The sequence below is a fragment of the Muscardinus avellanarius genome (genome assembly GCF_963383645.1).
Source record: "Muscardinus avellanarius genome assembly, chromosome: 10".
NCBI lineage: Eukaryota > Metazoa > Chordata > Mammalia > Rodentia > Gliridae > Muscardinus > Muscardinus avellanarius.
Genome location: NC_137796.1, coordinates 3326929 through 3345660, shown reverse-complemented (window position 1 = coordinate 3345660; position 18732 = coordinate 3326929). Strand labels below are relative to the sequence as shown.

General features: G+C 56.4%; 1 protein-coding gene across 1 annotated transcript; it reads right to left on the bottom strand.

The window, feature by feature from the left end:
• Nucleotides 1-503: 503 nt before the first annotated feature.
• Nucleotides 504-16729, bottom strand: CIBAR2 (CBY1 interacting BAR domain containing 2; the record flags this gene model as incomplete). Its single annotated transcript, XM_080703451.1, has 10 exons — nt 504-620; nt 1197-1298; nt 2807-2920; nt 7018-7122; nt 8944-9045; nt 9127-9195; nt 13690-13924; nt 15867-15890; nt 16099-16280; nt 16448-16729. 10 exons carry the CDS (start codon nt 16727-16729, stop codon nt 504-506), a joined length of 1332 nt encoding a protein of 443 aa, XP_080559577.1.
• Between the last annotated feature and the right edge of the window lie 2003 nt (nt 16730-18732).

The window sequence follows — 18732 nt, the reverse complement described above, 5'->3', positions numbered from 1 at the left end:
CGACAGGCCAGGCTGTTTTCCTCCAGGAACTAACTACCAGTGCAGCAGGGACGGAGCAGAGGCCAAAGCGACGGCCACAGGCCCGGCGCACGCTCGCTCCGGGAGGCGCCTGGGCCGCACGGGCAGCTGCCCACAGGCCTCCGTGCCTGCCCTTTGCTCCGTCCCCTTGTCCGTGGGCTTCTGTGATGTGCTGTGTCTCCAGGTCACTCCTCCGTGTCATGTCTGTGTCATGGCCTCAGATGTGTCCCCCCCAAACTGATAGTCAGAGTGTTCCACCGAGGCAGCGCACGCAGGCTCCGCATCCAGAGGGAAGAGAAGCAGCAGGGCCAGGCTGAGGCTCACACAGCATTTACTGCGCAGCCCTGGCCAGCACAGAGACCCAGAGCAACCCCGCGCATGGGAGACTCGGCCCAGAGGACCCACGGCTGCCTGAGGTCACAGCAGAGCCCACCGAGGCCCATCCAGAGCCGTTCTCGGTCCTTCCACCTGTCGAGGGTCCTCTTCTAGTTCTGGAGCCCCTGCCCCTGTCCCCGGAGGTCCTCCAGGGGGGCCTCCTCTGCCGAGTCATCCTCTCTTGCTGACTCTTCCTTCCTCCGCCTCTGCAAGGTGCTCTGGACACTCTAAATGTAACCACCATCACCATCACCAGCACGGATCTGAGACCCGCCCGAGACCGCACCGATGGAGCTGGTGAGTGGACCAGGCAGCCTGGCTTGGGGGCTGTGCTTCCTCTACGCCTTTAGGGGAAAGTATCCAGAAAGCCCAAGACTCCCCCTAAGGTGGGCTGGCTCCCTCCCCAAGCCTGCCCTGTGCCGTGAGCTCTGCGGTCAGTTTCTCCTGCTTGGTTGAACACAGGAAGGCTTCCCTGCACAAATGCATGTGTGTTTGCTCACAGGCCGCATAGGGCCACAAGATGATTATAGTGTCCGCTCTGTATCACCTGGCTGAACCCTGAAGCCCTGGGGTCTGGAGCCCTGGTCTGCACAAGGTGGAAACTGCAGGACACCTCTAGGGGGCGCTCGGGGCCCGGCCACCACAGGGAGCCCCTGGCCAGCAGCATTGGATAGATCCACGTCAATGCAATGTTGGGGAGAGGCCGGGGCCCTTACACTGAGCGGCACCTCCGCCCACCCCTGACCTCGGGATCGCCACCATCCTGCCTCCCCGTCCTTGCGCCCCGTACACCCATGTCTCACCTGGCTGGCAAGAGACCACGGGACAGAAGGAGAGGGGTTGGTGTCTGCGAGCGGCCGGGCCTCGTAATGACCATGAGCTCCATGAATCTTGGCCCTAAAATCCTGCCAAGGAGAGAACAGAGCTGGTGGGGTCCAGTTGGAAGACTCGGGGGGGGGGGGAGTAGGAAGGAGAGATGGGGGACACGAGGCCTCTGGATAGCCAACTCCAGCGGGACCACTGTCCCAGCTGGACACTTCCTGTCTATGGTTACAGGTAATCCCAGCAGCCCTGTAAATGGGCACTGTCATTGCATCTGGTAGGTGGGAACCTGAGGCCCTGAGAGGCTAGGTAACAGGTGCACAGTCACACAGGAAAGTCGCTGGGTTAGAACCGGCCCTCTCCTTTAGAATGCCTGGAGGTGGGTGGCTGCGTGGAGCTCACACCCTTCCACCTAACTTGTGTGCTGGCTTTAAAGCCTATCCACAAACCCTGTGATGCTTCTCCCATGAGGACTGGAATGGGGTCCCTGCCCTTGAATGACAGTGACTTCAGAGGCTGGTATCTAACACGGCCGTGGCAGAGCAGCCGCCATGCTGTGGGGAAGCCCAAGTCACACGGGGAGACCCAGTGAGTCCCCAAGAGGCAGGCCTTGCGGAGCTGTGGCTCACAAGGCCACCTGGATCCCAGGCCCAGAAGGTTCAGGCCCAGTGACACTCTGCTGCCGCCCAGGGTTCCACGTTGTCCTGTGCACTGAGCTCGGTAGACCAGGTGTGCTACAGCCAGACGGTGGCCATCACGGCCGGGTACAGGTGAACTGTATCCACAGAGGCCGGCTCCGGCCTCCCTGACTATGCCTGCAGGAAAGGTTGGGTACTCATGGTGGGCGGCTGTGTCTTACACACCAGGCGTGGGGCGTGCATTATGGGACACTTGCTCTGAGCTGAACTAGGTCAGATAGGGACCGAAAGCCCTTGAGAGCTGGGAACTCTGCCAAGCACCGGGCAGGGGCTGCTTGTGCCGCTGTCTGTCTCGGGTTTTAACAGCTCATAAGGGTGAGCAAGGTGATGTTCCAGGCAGCCCCCGGGAGGCGCTCTTCTCCTGGTCAGCACCCAGTGGCAGGTGCTTAACTCATTCACCCATCAGGTCTCGTCACCGCCTATATAGGATACCTATAAAAACTTAAATGAAGCCATTTTATGGGTGTATTTTAAATGTATACAATTGTATACGTTTTCCTAGGTATCCTACATACATAGGATAATGGGATGCAGTGAGTTTAAATAGTTCATTAGGGTGAGTTTTCAAAGTCAGGAAAGCTGCAAAGTGTTAACAAAAACTACTTCTGAGCCAGGCGTGGCGGTATACGCTCGTAACCCCACGACTTAGAGGATCACAGTTTGCGGCCAGCCTCAGCAACTTGCAAGGCTTGCCACAACTTAGACCATGTTTCAAAATTAAGAATAAAATAGGGCTACGGGTATAGGCTGAAGGTAGAATGGCCCTGAGCTCCATCCCCAGTAACACACACACACACACACACACACACACACACAAACTTTCTGTTGAGACAGAACCAACATCAGATTCCAGCCCACAATCCCACGTAGGAAATAGGGCGTCTGGAACCCACCTGCAGATCTCTCTCCAGATCATAGTTTTCTAGGGTCTGGAAGGCGCTGGAGTACACCTCCACCGCCTTGGCGTGGAATACCATCTCAATGGTCACAAAGTCCGAAAAGATTCTCTGTGGGGATGGCAGAAATAAGGACAGGTGGGAAGGACCCCAGAGGGAGAGGAGACCAACTTTAATCTGTGGACACACCCTTCCCTAACTCCCAGGCCTGTTTTTTTTCCATGCCTGGATTCTTTAAAAGCCCTTGAATCTTAGTACATTGCATCCACATAATTAATGCCTGCATGCATTGCTAGTAAACATAACACGTATTGTTTAGTCTAAATGAAGCCAAGGGAAAATACAGTTAGAGGCTCACAAAATGGGTCTCTAACAAAGAAATCCATATTCCAAACATTATCTATTGACAGGATGTCAACTTAGCCACCATGGCCCGCCCACCATTAAGAGACTCGAGCTGGCCAGGCTGACTTCACCCCACACCTTTCTCCTATTCACTGTTTACAACATTTCCTTTCAAAAGAAGCCCCCAAGCCAGGTATGATGGTGCACGCCTGTAATCCCAGTACTCCGGAGGCTGAGACAGGAGGATCGTAGGTTTGAAGCCAGTCTCCACAATTTAGCAAGACTCTCGGCAACTTAGTGAGGCCCTGCTTCAAAACAAAAAATTAAAAATAGGGCTGAGGGTATAGCTCGGAGGTAGAATGCCCCTGGATTCAATCCCTAGTATCACAACTAAATAAAATAAGAATCAGGAGTGCCCATACTTCTCCACTGGCTTGCCTTCCTGATAAACCTCTTGCTTTCTTCAGTAAGTCTTGGTGCCTCTATTGACACATCCTGAAATTCCCTTTAGCACAAGTCAAGGACCTTCCAGGACAGAGTCCAGGCCCCTTCTCCCCACCCCGCAACAGGGAGAGAAGCGGCAGGGTGCGCAGGGCGTGGGGTAACATTGAGGCCGGGCTGGGCATTGTGGGGTGGACATGTTACTGGGTTCCTTTTAGTTTATTTGCTTTTGAACTAGAACATGCATTTGGACGGTTCCAAATCAAAACCGTCTGTGAAAAAAGTCTTCATGGAGGACACCTGCTCTCCACCCGTCTCCTTCTTCCCCATCCTACTCCACCTCCTTGAGATAGAAACTTCCAGAAGTTTCCCGTGAACCCCTCCAGTGCTTCCCTGGATAAACACGTTCTTCTCCACTCCCGGTGCCATTCTGCTCTGGTCCTGTTTTTAGTTAACAATCAGTCCTGGGGTTTTTTTTTTTTTTTCTATAGGAAGGAAACCTATAGAAAACATTCTTTCTGCTAGGTGTGGTGGTGCAAGCTTGTGATCCCAGTACTTGGGAGGCTGAGACAGAAGGATGGCAGGTTTGCAGCCAGCCTCAGCTATGTAGCAAGGCCCTCCATAACTCAGTGAGACTCTGTTTCAAAATAAAGAATAACAAGTAGGGCTGGGGGTGTAGCTCAGAGGTAGAATGCCCCAGTTCTGAAAAAAAAAAAAGAAGAAGAAGAAGAAGAAGAAGAAGAAGAAGAAGAAGAAGAAGAAGAAGAAGAAGAAGAAGGGGAAAGAAGAAAGAAAGAAAGAAAGAGAAAGGAAGGAAGGAAGGAAGAAAAATAAAATCTTTCTATAAGAAGTTCCCTGGGTTTCCCCTGATAGTTTCTTTGCGCATGTGACCATTTCATTTTGGCGTCCCCTGCACTTGTATGCCTGGGCATTGGGATGGTTTCCGGTATTCCGCTTTCCCAAGGACACCCTGTACAGGTGTCCTTTCCTTCTTGGGCTGGGTTGGAAGGAATCCCGGGAGCAGCCCAGCAGGCCCCAGGTGGGAGGGATGGCGCGCCTGCCAGAGCTGCCCATTGCCTGCAGGGGGCGCTGCCAGAGCGTGGCTGGCTGGCGGCTCAGCAAGGGCAGTGTGAGGCCCCTGGGGCTCTCAGCCCCGGCCCCACACGCTGTGGCAGGTGTTTGCAGGACGAAGCTCTTCAGCCTCTGCCACCGCACTGTGGTGCCTCCCTGGGGCGGGGAGAGGCTGCAGCTGCTGAACCCCCAGGCCCCAACTCACCAAAACGTGATTGGCCATCTGGTGCTGGCTCCTTCCTATGGGATGGTGCTGCTGGAGGAGGAGTTTTCAGGCCCTAGGCTCCACAGTGCCTGGGGCCCAGTGGAGGCTCCTGTCTCCCTTTGGCCTCCCCGGGCTGCTAGGCTGAGCACTGGGGGAGGAGCCTACTGCCTGGAGGTCATTAGTCCAGTAACGGGAAGGAGCGTGGGGATGGGGAGAGGCAGAGGGCCGCTCTGAAACTGCCTCCCCTCTGCCGAACAAGAGGCCGGCCTCCAGCCTCGCTCTGCCAGGCGCTGGCGCAGTCTCAGCCTCAGTTTCCTCCTCTGCGCAATGGGGATGAGAGTTGCCCCAATTCACAGAGCACTTGAGAGCCAGGAGGAGCAGAGGGTCTCAGCCTCCGCCAGGCCCACCCAGACCCCCGACTCGGCGATGCCAGGCGGGCCCACGGCTCGGCAGCCAGCGAGGCCCCGGCGACTCCTGCCCCACGGAAGGAGGTGAGAGCCCTGGATTCCTGGCCGGCTTTCATAGGACCAGAAAACTACGTCATAAGTGGTTATTTTGTTGGGGACGTGACCTAGAACCAGTGGCGTGGGAACGCTAGCTGCTAGGTTCTGGATTTGTCTTTCTCTTAAGTTTGGAGGACTTTTCAGGAACGCTTTAGACCTGTGTCTCTTCCAAATTTAAGCCGGTTTTAAACCGGATGCTGCCGTTGGCCGTGGCCACGTGCCTGGCGGCCAAGACCCGGTCACCGCGTGGAGTCCTGCATACACCGGGCGTTAACAAGGGCGTGCCAGTGGGTGTAGGTCCTGCCCTGGGCAGATAGCTCGAGCACAAGTCGCCACAATTTCTCTCACTTGCTCCGTCATGCATTAATTCCTGTGTTCATTTGTTCATTCTACAAATATTTACTGAATACAAGAGCCCAGCCCTGGACCTGGTGGCCAGGACCCAGCAGAGGCAGCCGTGCCCCCCGAGGCTGGTGCTTATTAAACTTTTCTTTTTTTTTTTTTTTTTTTTTTTGGTGGTACTGGGGATGGAACCCAGGGGCCTTCTACCTCCAGGCTACACTCCCAGACCTATTTTTTATATTTTCTTTGGAAACAGGGTCTCTTAAGCCAGCAGAGGTTGGCTTCGAACCTGCACGATCCTCCTGTCTCCGCCTCCCAAGCGCGGGGATGACCAGCGTGCGCCCGGGCGCGCCCGGCGGCCGGTGCGTATTAAATAGTGAGCTCCCCACTCCCCCATGTAAAGGCTGCCTGCGTCTGCCCCCCAGGCCAGGTGTCAGCTCCTGGCCCCAGGCTCTTGCTTGGCCAGGTATGGCACCCAGCCTCAGGCAGCGCCTGGCACACAGGTGCGTAGCCAACATTGGTTAAATTAATGAGCAAAATAAGGAACGAATGGAGCAGTCTCCTGAGACGCGGCCCAGAGGGAGGAGGGTGGAGGCCATTAGCAAGGGGCTGGGCCGGGCTGGGCCTAGGCGATCTTCCTCAAGGAAGGCCGAGAGGTCAGGAGGGCCGGGGCCTCCGAGGGATGATGAGGTTGAATGGCGCGTGCGACAGAGGCTTCGACTTGGGCACTGCCCGCACACGGGCCCTGGTCCTAGAAAGGGTGGGAGCAGTAACACCGGGGCTGCTCCAGGCTGGGGCTGCGGGGCTGGGCCTTCGAAGCCCAGAGGGATTTTATTTTCTATGCTCAGAACCAGGGGTCAAACCCGGGAGAGACAATCCGAGCTGTCTTAGCGTTCCCTGGGGCTGCGGTTTAAACAGGAGAAGTGTGGGGAGTGGATGAGGGTCTCTGTGGCCTCTTGCAAGTGCAGGGGGCCCAGGATCCCTTGGGGTAACGCGAGAATGAAAAGAATAAGGCGCCACGCCTGCCCCGCTGTGCCTGGCCTGGCTTGCTCCACAGTGAGCAGGTGGGGCTTGAGGGCTGGAGGTCGGCCATCCTGTGGGTCACAGGGTGAAGGGGAGCAAGTTGGGGCACACGGGAGGGGAGGGGACAAGCTCTGTGGCCAAAGCCCCTGAGCAGCCTCTGGGCGGGCCTGCCGTGCCAAGCCCGCTGCCCAGAGCAGCCTGTCCCTCCTGAAGCCAGGAGGAGCCGCCCTGAGACACACATGGGCAGGCGCACACACACACACAGCCCGACGCCCCACCTGCAGATCCTTCAACTTCTGCTTCTGGAAGGCGTCCACCGTCTCCTCCAGCTGGTGGGTGGTGCGGCTGGAGTCCACTGAGGCCCTCTGCACGTTTGTCTCCGCCTGACCCCGGGGAAGCAGGAGATAGCAAGTGGTCCCGGGTGGTTCTGGCTCTCAGAGCCATGCTGGGTTGTTCTCAGCCCCCACGCCCTTCTCTCGAGCCAGCTCTCCCACCCCCTGGGTGGTGTGGTCATAGGGCTGTGTGTGTGTGAATAGAGCCGTGGCTAGGGGGCGGTCCCTGGCGTGGGAGTCCCGTGTGCTGGCTGTGTGACCTCGGTGCTGTCTCTTGGCCTCTCTGAACCGCAGTCTCCTCGCCTGTTAACAGGTGTCAGTGATGAGCCTGGCTTTGTGGGGCATTTGTGAGACCTCAGTAGCACCATAGTTACTGGCGATTAATTTCTGCTTGTGGAATTCATTCATTGTTGCCTCTAGCAACATCCCCAGAAGCCCCTCCGTGCTGAGCCCAGAGCTCAGAGGGCTGGATTTCAGAGTCGCCGTATTGGAACCGAGCTCTGAGCTTGCCGCCTCGATACCTGTTATGGCGAGCAAGGTGCCATCCTGGGCCCCGTTCCTTCTTTACAATGGGACCCCAATCCCAGCGCTGTTTGTAAAGCGCCTGGCCGGGCTGGGCTGCAGGAGCCGGGGGCTGGAGCCCAGGAAGCCCCAGGAAGCAAGCAGTCAACAGCACGGGCACACACAGGAGCCTGGCACACACAGGGGGCGGCGCCAGGCCCACACGCTGCCACCGGGCCCCTCCCCTCACCCACCCTGGGCTGTGCACTACACACCATGTGGCTGGCAGGATAATGCCCTCAAAGACCCTGTCGGTGCCAGTGCGTTGTCTCACACAGACAAGGGGAACTCAGGTTGTGGGTGGGATTAGGGTTGGCATTAATTCCAGATCATCTGAGCTAGCTTGTAAATACAGTGTAACCCCAGGACCTTCAACAGTAGAAGAGGAGCCGGGCCTGGGGGCTCACACTTGTAATCCCAGTACTTGGGAGGCTGAGACAGGAGGATCGCAGGTTCTCAGCCTGCCTCAGCAAGAAGTGAGATTCTCATCAACCTAGCAAAACCCCGGGCATGTTGGCACATTCTTGTAATCCCAGTGCTTAGGAGGCTGAGACGGGAGGATCGCAGGTTTGAGGACAGCCTTAGCAAGGAGTGAGACTCTCGACAACCTAGGGAGAACCTGTTTCAGAGTAAGAAATAAAATCGGGCTGGGGATGTAGCTTGGAGGTGGCATGCCCCTGGATTCCATACCCAGTTCCACACACACACACATACACACACACACACTGAAAGGGGAGTGGGCAGGCAAGGAGAGCCAGGGAAGGCTGTGGCTGAGGAAGGAAGGGACATGTCGAGATGGAGGAAGGGGCCACTAGTCAAGGGATGCAGGTGGCCCGAGGGAGTCGGAAGAGGCAGGAAAGGGCGCCTCCCCTGCAGCTCCCAGAGGGAGCCAGCCTGCCCACCGATAATCCTTAAGGCACACATGGGGCCTCTGCCCTCCTGAACTGTAGAGAACACGCCTGGGGCGTGCGCGCTGCGGCGTCTGTGGCCGCGTGTCACCACAGCAAGAGGAAACTTGTCAGTAGTGTCTTCCTGAGCCGGGATGGCCCCCCCTGCCCCCACCCTCCTGTGCGGAGCCCAGGGTCCCGCGTGCGCACCCCTCTCCCCAGGTAGAGCTCACCTATGTTTTGAGAAGGTTTGGGGTTTTTTTTTTTTACTACCTACTGAGATTCTGTCCGCCTCAGATGTGCCCTGCAACACTCACCTGGGACTGAGTGGCTGTGGTTAAGGAAGCAGCTTAGACCCCTTGGGTGCCCCATCCCTCACAGCCCCAGCCTCGCGCCCCTGGGCCCTCCTGCCAGGGAAGGATACAAGCATCTGCCGGTCTGAGGGCGACTTTTGCCTCAGTTTCTCCAATTTTTCCAGTTGTTTGATCTCATTTTTTCGGACATGTTTGAATTTCTTGATCTCAGCCTGAGGAAAAAATGAGGGGTTGTCTCTAGGGACCTTGTGGGGCCAGACCCGCCCCTGCCCACCCAAGGTGCCCCCGCTTACCCGGGTCTGCTTTATCTGGGCACCATAGAGCTTCAGGGGTGTGACCACCTTGGTCTCCAGCCGCTCGACCTGTGGGACACAGAGGGTCAGAGCGGAGCCACCCATCCCCACCCCTGAGCTGCCCATCCAGGGCGCCAGGGCAGGGGAGACCCAGCCTGGCACAGGACGGAATCCGCCTCCTCAGGGCCCGAGTGTGGCTGGTCTTGCTGCCCCCGTTCCTCGGCAGTCAGGGGACAATGACTGTCCCCATGGGCCGGTCAGTGGACACCATGAAGGTGTCCCTTAGAGAGATGGTGCCTGGCACAGAGGCCCGTGAGGGCTATCATCAGGGAGGGTGGCAGAGGAAGGAGTGTGACCCTTCTACCATCATGGAGGGTGACAGCAGCCTCCCTCTGGAGACGGGACTGTGTTGCGAGCCACGGCAGGGTTTCCGTCCGGCTCTCCCAGCCCAGGACCCAGAACGATTGATCTCAGATCCCCAACTGTCCTGGGGTCTTTCTGGACACGTAGAAAAATGAGTGAAAGCCCGGAAGCGGGGCTGGCCTCTGTGCCACCCTGGGGCAGAGCAGGGCTGTGGACAGGGGTGCAGGACATGTGGAACACCCATACTTGTTCATACTGAGCCTGGGACGCAGCCCTGGCCCTGTTTGGGAAGAGGGGCCTCCGGGCACCCACCATCACCCCGGTCTCTGGTTCAGGAAGGCCGGGTGGCCAGGGACCCGCATGTATCATGAGGAAGTGTCCATCTTACCATTGCGTCCACAGTGCCCTGAGCCAGGGACGGCTTGAATACCAACCAGGCTTGCCAGATGGCCAGAGCCCAGGCCCCACCCAGCTGACTCCTCTGCCCACACATCTGGCCCTTGAGGCCAAATACAATTCTAAGAGAGACATCTTTCCCAGCACCGTCAGGAAGAGACAACTTTCCTAGTGTGGTCGGGAAGAGCCTCCGCCTTGTAATTTTCTTTTAGAGAATTCACAGTTGAGAATCCTTCTCCATTCCTTGGAGATGTGTGTGAAGTTTTAAAAACGAAAGAAAAAGCCAGGCATGATGCTCTATGCCTGTAATCCCAGTATTTGAGAGGCTGAGAGAGGAGGATCGCAGGTTCAAGACCAGCCTCAGAAACATAGTAAGACTCTCAGAAATCTAGTGAGACTTTGTTTTCAAATAAACAATAAAAAAATACCGATGTACACCACCAGTACTGGGGTGGGGGGTACTGAGATGGGAGGACCATAGGTTCAAGGATAGCCTCAAGAACTTATTGAGATCCTGTTTCAAAATAAAAATAAAACAAAGCTGGGGCTGTACCTTAGAGATAGAGGTAGAGCAGTCCCCAGTACCATTAAAAAAGGTGTGGGGCAAGCCAGACATGGTGGCGCATGCTTGTTATCCCAGTATTCAGGATCATAGGTCCCGGCCAGCCTCAGCTACTTAGTGAGGACCTCCACAACTCAGTGAAACCGTTTCAAAATAAAGAATAAAGCCAGGCGTGGTGGCGCACGCTTGTAATCCCCACACTTGGGAAATTACAAGGAGATTACAAGAGACAGGAGGATTGCGCAGGTTCGAAGCCAACCGGGCTGGCTTAAGAGACCCTGTTTCCAAATAAAAAGTATAAAAATAGAGCCGGGCATGGTGGCGCATGCTTGTAATCCCATTGCTTGGGAGGCTGAGACAGGAGGATTGCATGGGTTCGAAGCCAGCCTCAGCTACTTAGTGAGGCTCTCGGTGAGACCCTGTTTCCAAATAAAAATATAAAATAGGTCTGGGAGTATAGCCTAGAGGTAGAAAGCCTCTGGGTTTCACCCCCAGTACCACAAAAAAAAGTATAAAAATAGGTCTGGGAGTGTAGCCCAGAGGTAGAAGGGTTTCCAGGAACCCCACTACCACCAAAAAATAAAAAGAAAGAAAGAAAGAATAAAAAAGGGCTAGGAGTGTAGCTCAAAGGTAGAGTGCCCCTGGGTTCCATCCCCAGTACTGAAAAAAGGGAGGGGGGTGCCTGGGGTGTATCTCAGAGGTAGAATGCCCCTGGGTTCCATCCCCAATACCACCAAAAATAAAAATAAAGGAGGCACTTGCCAGTTTTATAAATAGTGTCTTCCTGAAGGGCCTGGGAGCCATCCGACACAAAGTCATCGGGAGGGAGGACATGTCCAGCACGCTGGCCCCCAGGGAGAGCTTGGCGCCTGGCCCCAGGCTCCGCCTACCCTCTCCTCACAGGGGACATGTCATTTTTTTATTTGCCAAAAGATACTTAAGCCATTTTCCACTTCCAGAAATGGACCATTCCAGCCCCTCTCTCTGGATGTGCCCGTTAGTCACTGTCTTAACGATGCTCCCACTTCCCTGAATGAGCCTCTTGTATCCGCGGATCTGTGCTGTCCCTCCATAGTCTTTCTTTTGGGAAGCAAGGACTGAAGATGAGAGGTTGTGGCCCTATAGTTATTTCTAGGAGAGATGATCATACTTTGACTAGAAAATTTAATTCAGATCACGCTGAATAAGAGCTCTGGACTCTCACACTTCAAATGGCCAAATACCAGCACCCCTCCACTAGACACCAACTCCTATGATCACCGAGGGACTGCCTGCCTGCCCTCCAAGAAACTGGACTCAACAGGCCCTGCCCTGAAAGGAAGAGCCAGAGGTCGCTGGGGTGGCGCACGCTTGTCATCCCAGCATTCGGGAGGCTGAGACTGGAGGATCGTGGTTCGCGGACAGCCTCAGCTACTTAGAGAGGCCCTCTGCAACTCAGTGAGACCTGATTTCAAAAGAAAGAATAAAAAAAATAGGGCAGGGGGTAGCTCGGAGGTCGAATGCCCCTGGGTTCCATCCCTAGACCCTCAAAAAAAAAAGAGAAAGTGAGAGGTGCCGGCCTGTCTCCATTGCTGTGCTCAAAGCAGCTACAGAAGACGGCTATCAATCATCAGCCCTTTTCCCTGGATGATTTTGGGGCTCTAGCTCTAGAGGGGAGGGTGTTAGGTAGTTAAATCGGAGGTGAGCAGGGCAGAGGAAGAGATGGGACAGAGGGCCCAGCCAGCCCTCATGAGAAGAGATAAGGAGAGTCCCCCCCAGGCTGCGAGTGCTGTTTTAGACACCCCCACCTAATTCCCAGCCCCAGCCCCAGGCTTCACTCAGGCACCTGGAGGAAGGTTTCCAATATGGCGGAATTGGGCCATGTGCACTAAACTGTGGTGGGAAAAGAGAGAAGATTCCTCCCCCAAATGTACAGACATGAGAAGGAAGGCTTTCAGAGTAAATCAGTCCCCCTTTTTGCCACTTGCACAAGTAGAATGTTCCAGACTCTTTCCCTAGAACCTACCCCTTTATCATGGACTTCTCTTAAGTTGTACCTCCACTTCCCTTAATGAGCCTCTTATATTCCCCTTAAAAAAAATAAGAGATGCGGGCGTGGTGGCGCACGCTTGTAATCCCCGCGCGTGGGAGGCTGAGACAGGGGCTCACACAAGTTCAAAGCCAGCCTCGGCTACTTAGTGAGGCTCTCAGCAACTTAGTGAGACCCCGTTTCCAAATAAAGTATAAAATAGGTCTGGGAGTATAGCCCGGAGGTAGAAAGTCCCTGGGTTCCACCCCAATACCACCAAAAAAAAAAAGAGAGAGAGAAAATTGGCGGGTACCAGCAGGTACCAGGTGACATGGGGATGGAGGGCCGTGTGTGAAGCCGAGCAGTCAGGGCCCGTCCTGGGGACATTCTGCCTGTGTCCTGGGAGCACGCTCTGAGCATCTGAGCTTGCCTGGCCTCGTGCCAGGAGGTCCCCATCCCTGCCATCTTCACCACAGCCTGCAGCACGCTGATTCTTAAATGCGTATTCGATTCACTACTGGAAACTGAACCCAGGGGGTTTCTACCTCTGAGCTAGGCCCCCAACCATTTTTTTGGGGTGTGTGTGTGTGTGTGTGTGTGTGTGTGTGTGGTGCTGGGAATGAAACCCCAGGGCATTCTACCTCCACACTACACCCCCAGCCTGATTTTTTATTCTTTATTTTGAAACAGGGTCTCACTGAGTTGTGGAGGTCCTCACTAAGTAGCTGAGGCTGCCCACAAACCCGGATCCTCCTGTCTCCGCCTCCCAATGCTGGGATTATAAGCATGCACCGCCATGTCTGGCTCCCCTTACCCCTTTTGATTTTTTATTTTGAAACAGGGTCTCGCTAAGTTACCGAGGATCTCGTTAAGTTGCTGGGGCCAGCCTCCAACCTGTGATCCTCCTGTGTCAGCTTCCCAAGCACTAAGATGACAGGGTGTACCCATCACACCCGGCCGTGCCAACTTGCCTAACGCCTGTGCAGGACCCACCTATCTGTAGCCATCATCCCTCCTGTCCTCAGTTCTGGAATGGGTGCCTGGGTGGATAGATTGCTGTTCATTTCCTAGGACCTGCCGGCCTCCTCTCCCCTTCTGCTCCCTGGAGGACTTCTGCCCCTCCACTGGCCGCTAGGCTCTCTTTCCTGGTCCAGGCCTCCTGCTGCGACACCCCAGGCAGGGAGGACACCGTCCTCCTTGTGTCTGATCAGGGGGTGGGGCCAAACCCACTTACCTCGGCCTGGCGGTAATCCTGCACCTTGGCCAGGTCCTCAGCGAAGGCCCGCACGGTGGCCCGCAGCTCGGGGCTCTCGGCGTTGGCAAAGTCAAACAGCTGCTTGACCAACTGGTCCGCCTTGTCCCGCAGCCGGGCCGTCTTGCGCGTGTAGGCGGCCAGCAGGGTGCAGAACTGCCCGAAGTACTTCTCCGCATTGGTAACCGTGTCCTCCATCACCCGCACCTGGGTGTCCCTGGGGAGGCGGGAGCCTGAGGAACCACGCCCCGGGGTAACGCGGCCGGCCTTTCCCGGCTGTGAAACACCTGCCTGTCCAGGCGACGCTTGGGGGGCAGCACGGGCTCGTGGAGGGAGGAGGGAGCTCGTGTGGTCACACACTGGTCAGTGGCGGATGGAGGGGTGCGATCTCAGGCTGCTCCATACCTGCCTGCTCCTTCCCGAGCCCTGCAAGGGGCCTTCGCCTTCCTACAGCCCTGCTCTGTTCCCCAGTCCCCATCTGCAGGGGCCTCTTCTTCCAAAACTCCCTGCCTGCCTCCCTCTGCCCCTGTGTTGTCAAAACACTCTCCCTCCTCCTAACCCTGAACTTTAAAAAAAAAAATAGTCATGTGAGCCGAGCGTGGTGGCGCTCACTTGTAATCCCAGTACTTGGGAGGCTGAGACAGGAAGATCACAGGTTCGTGGCCGGCCTCAGCTACTTACTGACGTCCTTCGCAACTTAGTGAGACCCTGGGGCTGTAGCTCGGAGGTAGAATGCCCCTGGGTCCAATCCCTAGTACCGCAAATAATAATAATAATAATAAATAATAATAATAATAAATAATTTGTGTGTATTACTGAGGATTAAACCCAGGAGCATTCTACTTCTAGGCTACATCCCCAGCCCTATTTTTTTTTGTGTGTGTGTGTGGTGGTGGGGTACTGGGGGATGGAACCCACGGGTATTATACCTCCTAGCTACACCCTCAGCCTTAGTTTTTAGTCTTTTTGGTTTTAAACAAGTTCTCACTAAGTTGCAAAGGGCCTCACTAAGTAGCTGAGGCTGTCCATAAACCGCAATCCTCTGGTCTCCGCCTCCCCAATGCTGGGATTACAAGCGTGCGCCACCATGCCTGGCTAGCCCTTTTTTATTTTGAAACAGGGTCTCACCTCCTGTCTCAGCCTCACCACGCCCGGCCTAAGTAATACTTTTGAGGGGGCCAGTTTCAGGTTTTCAGGAAACCGAGTGGCAAGTTGAGTTTTCACGTGCTGCCAGCCTGTCTCCCGGGTCCTGCTTGGCGAGGCCCATTGGTTCATGGCTGAGCTGGTGTGGACAGGTCACCACGGGCCGCAGTGTGGCCTTTACCTGTGGGTTCACCCTGGCCTCACGTACTTTGTGAGTTTTGACAAGTGCCTGGGGTTGGCGCCTCCCCGCCCTCGAGTCCCCGTGCTCTGCCTGTCTCCCTCCTCCCTGCTCCAACCCCAGGTTGCCTCATCTGTGCCTCCTGTATGGGTTCTCCCCCTCGACATCCTGGGGTGCTAGTGTAGACTCCTCTGCACCTGCTCCTTGCCCACCGGGCCATTGTGGGGTTCAGTAAACAGCATGTGGTCTAGGTCTCCCCTAGTTAGCAAAGGAGGAGCAGCCACAGCCGCCGCCCTCCGCCAAGTCCCGTCTGTTCTCTCTCCTCCCCGCACCCGGCCGTGGCCCTTCCTGCCCTCTTCCTTCAACCGTGGCTACACCCCTCTAACCACTTCCTCAAAGCTGGGAATAGCGCGAGGAGCAGCCTTTGTCCTTCTCACTAGACCTACTGTGCGCTCCACTTACAGTGTGCAAAATACCCTGCACAGGTCACCCCGTAAGTCAAGTCTTGCGATCGCCATTTTAAAATGAAGTAAACCAAGGCCCAGAGCATCGATGTATCTCACTAGAGGTCACACAGCGGCTGCTGGCTCTTGCCCATCAGGTGGGATTGGCAAACCCCTACCCCCGGGCACAAGATCAACCCGCCATTCCCTGGCCGGCTTGGAAGTGCAAGCCAGGTTCCAGGAGCGAGGCTGGAGGCCGGTGTTGAGGGAGTCTGCGCTGCAGGGTCTGGGCAAGGATGCTGAAGGGGCCGCTGTGCCGGAGTGTGGTGGTGTAATGGGAGGCACAGCCTGGAGGGTTTCTAGGTGGAAGCCAGGGACAGAGGCAGGCCACTGACCTTGCATACTTGGCTGGCCCAGATCTGCAGCCAGAAAGCTGGAAAATCAGACAGCTCCTCGCGCCGGGAGCCCCCTGGTTGGGGGCCCTGTGTTGCTTCGCTCTTGGGAGGTGGTGCAGGACAGCTTACCCCCTCCCCAACAGCCCCGCTGCCCTCCTCTTTCTTGGTGCTCAGACCTCTAAAACCTCCACATCCACCTCCCTCCCCACTGCGCCGGCACGGGGCCACTCACCTGGAGAGGACGACATTCATTGTGAGCAGAGGCGCCGCTGTCCTGGTCCCCGTGAACAACCACAGCTCCCCCCCCCCCCGGGGGCTCCCCCAGGCCCAGGAGAAGCCTGGCACAGCTGTGTGGCCTGGGCTCCAGGGACGCTGCCCCTGGTTGCTGAGCAACGAGGCTGCCCACAGCAGGCCCTGGGAGGAGCCACAGCTGGTTGCCCTGGCAACCCCTCCTCAGGGACCGCCTTCCCAGCTTGGCACTCAGAGGAGGGGTAGGAGAGAGGCCCCACCCCCTTGGAAGATGGAGGCTGGTGGAGGGAAGTGGTGGAGAGGGTCTGGGCCACTTAAGTGCTGCCTCCTACCTGCCGCCGTTCCCCAGGCAGCGGCTCTGGCGGGCAGGTGCTGGGAGAGCTGGGGAGGCCTGGGGCCCGGAGGTCTTGTGTGGGGGTGGCGGGCTCTGAGCAGAGCTCAGAGGACGAGGGAAGGAGTGCCTTCGAGAGTGTCAGGTCTCCCGGCCCCTCCTGGCCAGCAGTGTCCCTCATGGGCACAGTCAGCAGCGTTAACACAAGAAATGTCAAGCAGAGAGAAAGCCCCACTCGCTTCAGCACACTTCGTCCACCGCGGCCCTCGCGAGGCGCGTGCATTTCAGTGCGCACACAGGTTGCTTGAAAGGAATAAATAGCAACTACCAAAGGGGCGGGCGGAGGGCGGCGCAGATGAGTGGCTGTGGCCACCCGGAGCCTTGTGTTGTGTGTGTGTGTGCATGTGTGTGCGTGTGTGTGTAAGGTTTTGGGGGGTTATTTTTGGTGGTACTGGGGTTCCTGGAAACCCTTCTACCTCTGGGCTACACTCCCAGACACCTGTTTTTATATTTTTATTTGGAAACAGGGTCTCTTAAGCCAGAGAGGCTGGCTTCGAACCTGCACGATCCTCCTGTCTCCACCTCCCAAGCGCGGGGATGACAAGCGTGCGCCACCACACCCGGTGCATGAGTTTTTTTGTTTTTGTTTTGTTTTTTTTATCATGTAGAAGTTTGTGGAGGCTTTTGTTTGGGAACTGAACCCAAGGGCATTCCACCCCAGAGTTCTAACCCCAGCGCGTGCGCTCTCTCTCTCCATATATATATATATATATATATATATATATATATATATATATATATAGTGCGCTACCATGTGACCACAGCCCAGCTGTGATGTTTGGAGTTTTCATTTGTTTTTAAATATATACAAAAGCAAGAACTTTAGGGTCAGCTGCACACAGGTTCAGCTCTCTGCTATGTGACCATGGGTGAACCACCTGACATATCTGGGCTTTGGTCCTCTCCCCAGCAAAATGGGTTCGTGATAATTACCTACTTAGGAGGAGCAGTCCTCGGCATGGGCTGAAGGGCCAGGGCAGGGGCCAGGCACTCATGGCAATCCTTCGGTGCTGGCCTGGGATACAGCTGGCTTCCCTTTTGCAGAGGCCCATGGCCAACACAGACAACTCGGTATTCCCCGGGGCCACCACCATGCTGGCCCCCGGGCGGCTCCGAGCTGACCCCGAGGCTCCGCAGCCAACTGCTTTCCCTATATGGTGGCAGGTGTGGCGGGGTCCCCACTGACCCCACAGTCCCGTCCCCGCAGCTCCCTTCCCTTGGGTGCTGTGCTGTGGGGAACGTGGGTCCCCGAAAATGCATGTCCACCCTAGACCTCCCGATGTGGCCTTATTTGGAAACGGGGTCTCAGCAGATGAGCTGATCCTGCAGACCCAGCGCCTCAGATCTGGGCGGGGGATTACATTCCTGGTGTGAGTCTCCCACTTCGGAGTCTTTCTGTGACAGCAGACACAGGACTCGCGTGGAGTCCAAGAGGACCGGCGTGGGTCCTTCCCAGGAGCTTTGTCTGTCCTGAAGGGTGTGTCTTCCCCAGGACCACGCTGGCCCCGACACCAGGAACCCACGAGTCCCTCCCGCACCAGGCTGGCCCTGAGGTCAGTCTCTTTGGGCCCCATGGTGATTGCCCTGCAGGATGGAGTCTGCGTTACAGGAGTGACAGGTGGAGACCCTCGTCCTGGGGCCGTGCAGGGAGCAGGGACAGGTCAGGCTTTCTTCTCCCAGGCTCTGATTTCTAAAAATGACAGCTGTATTCACTGTGTGACAGCGCCCCCTGGTGGCCAGAGAGGGAAGAGCAGGACGGAGGGTGCGAGCCACCCGGGAGCGGCAGGGGGAGCACCGGCGCCATCCTCCTGGTTTGTCTCTCTTCCATAAACAGCTTCTTGCTGAGCCTGCGAGCCAGGGTCACAGACATCCCGGAGCCTGGCACACACCTGGGAAGGGCAAGGGCGGGCTCCCGTGGGGCCACACGTGACCCTGTGCCCAGCACGTGGGCACACGCACTGGGGCCCGAGCTCTGCGCAGTCAGGTCTGCTGTACAAACAGCTGGACTGCTCATGGATGGGGGGTGCCACGGTCACTACCTGGGCCTCTTCAGCCTCCTCGACATGGGAGCTGCCCCCAACTCTTGGGAACTGTCCCAGCTCTCCGTCTCCCACGGTACTGTCTTTTCATTTTGAAATAATTTCATATGTGCAGAAATAGTTCAGGAACTCCTTCTCATGGACCCCCAATTGGCAATATCTTATCATCTTTATTTTATTTATTTTT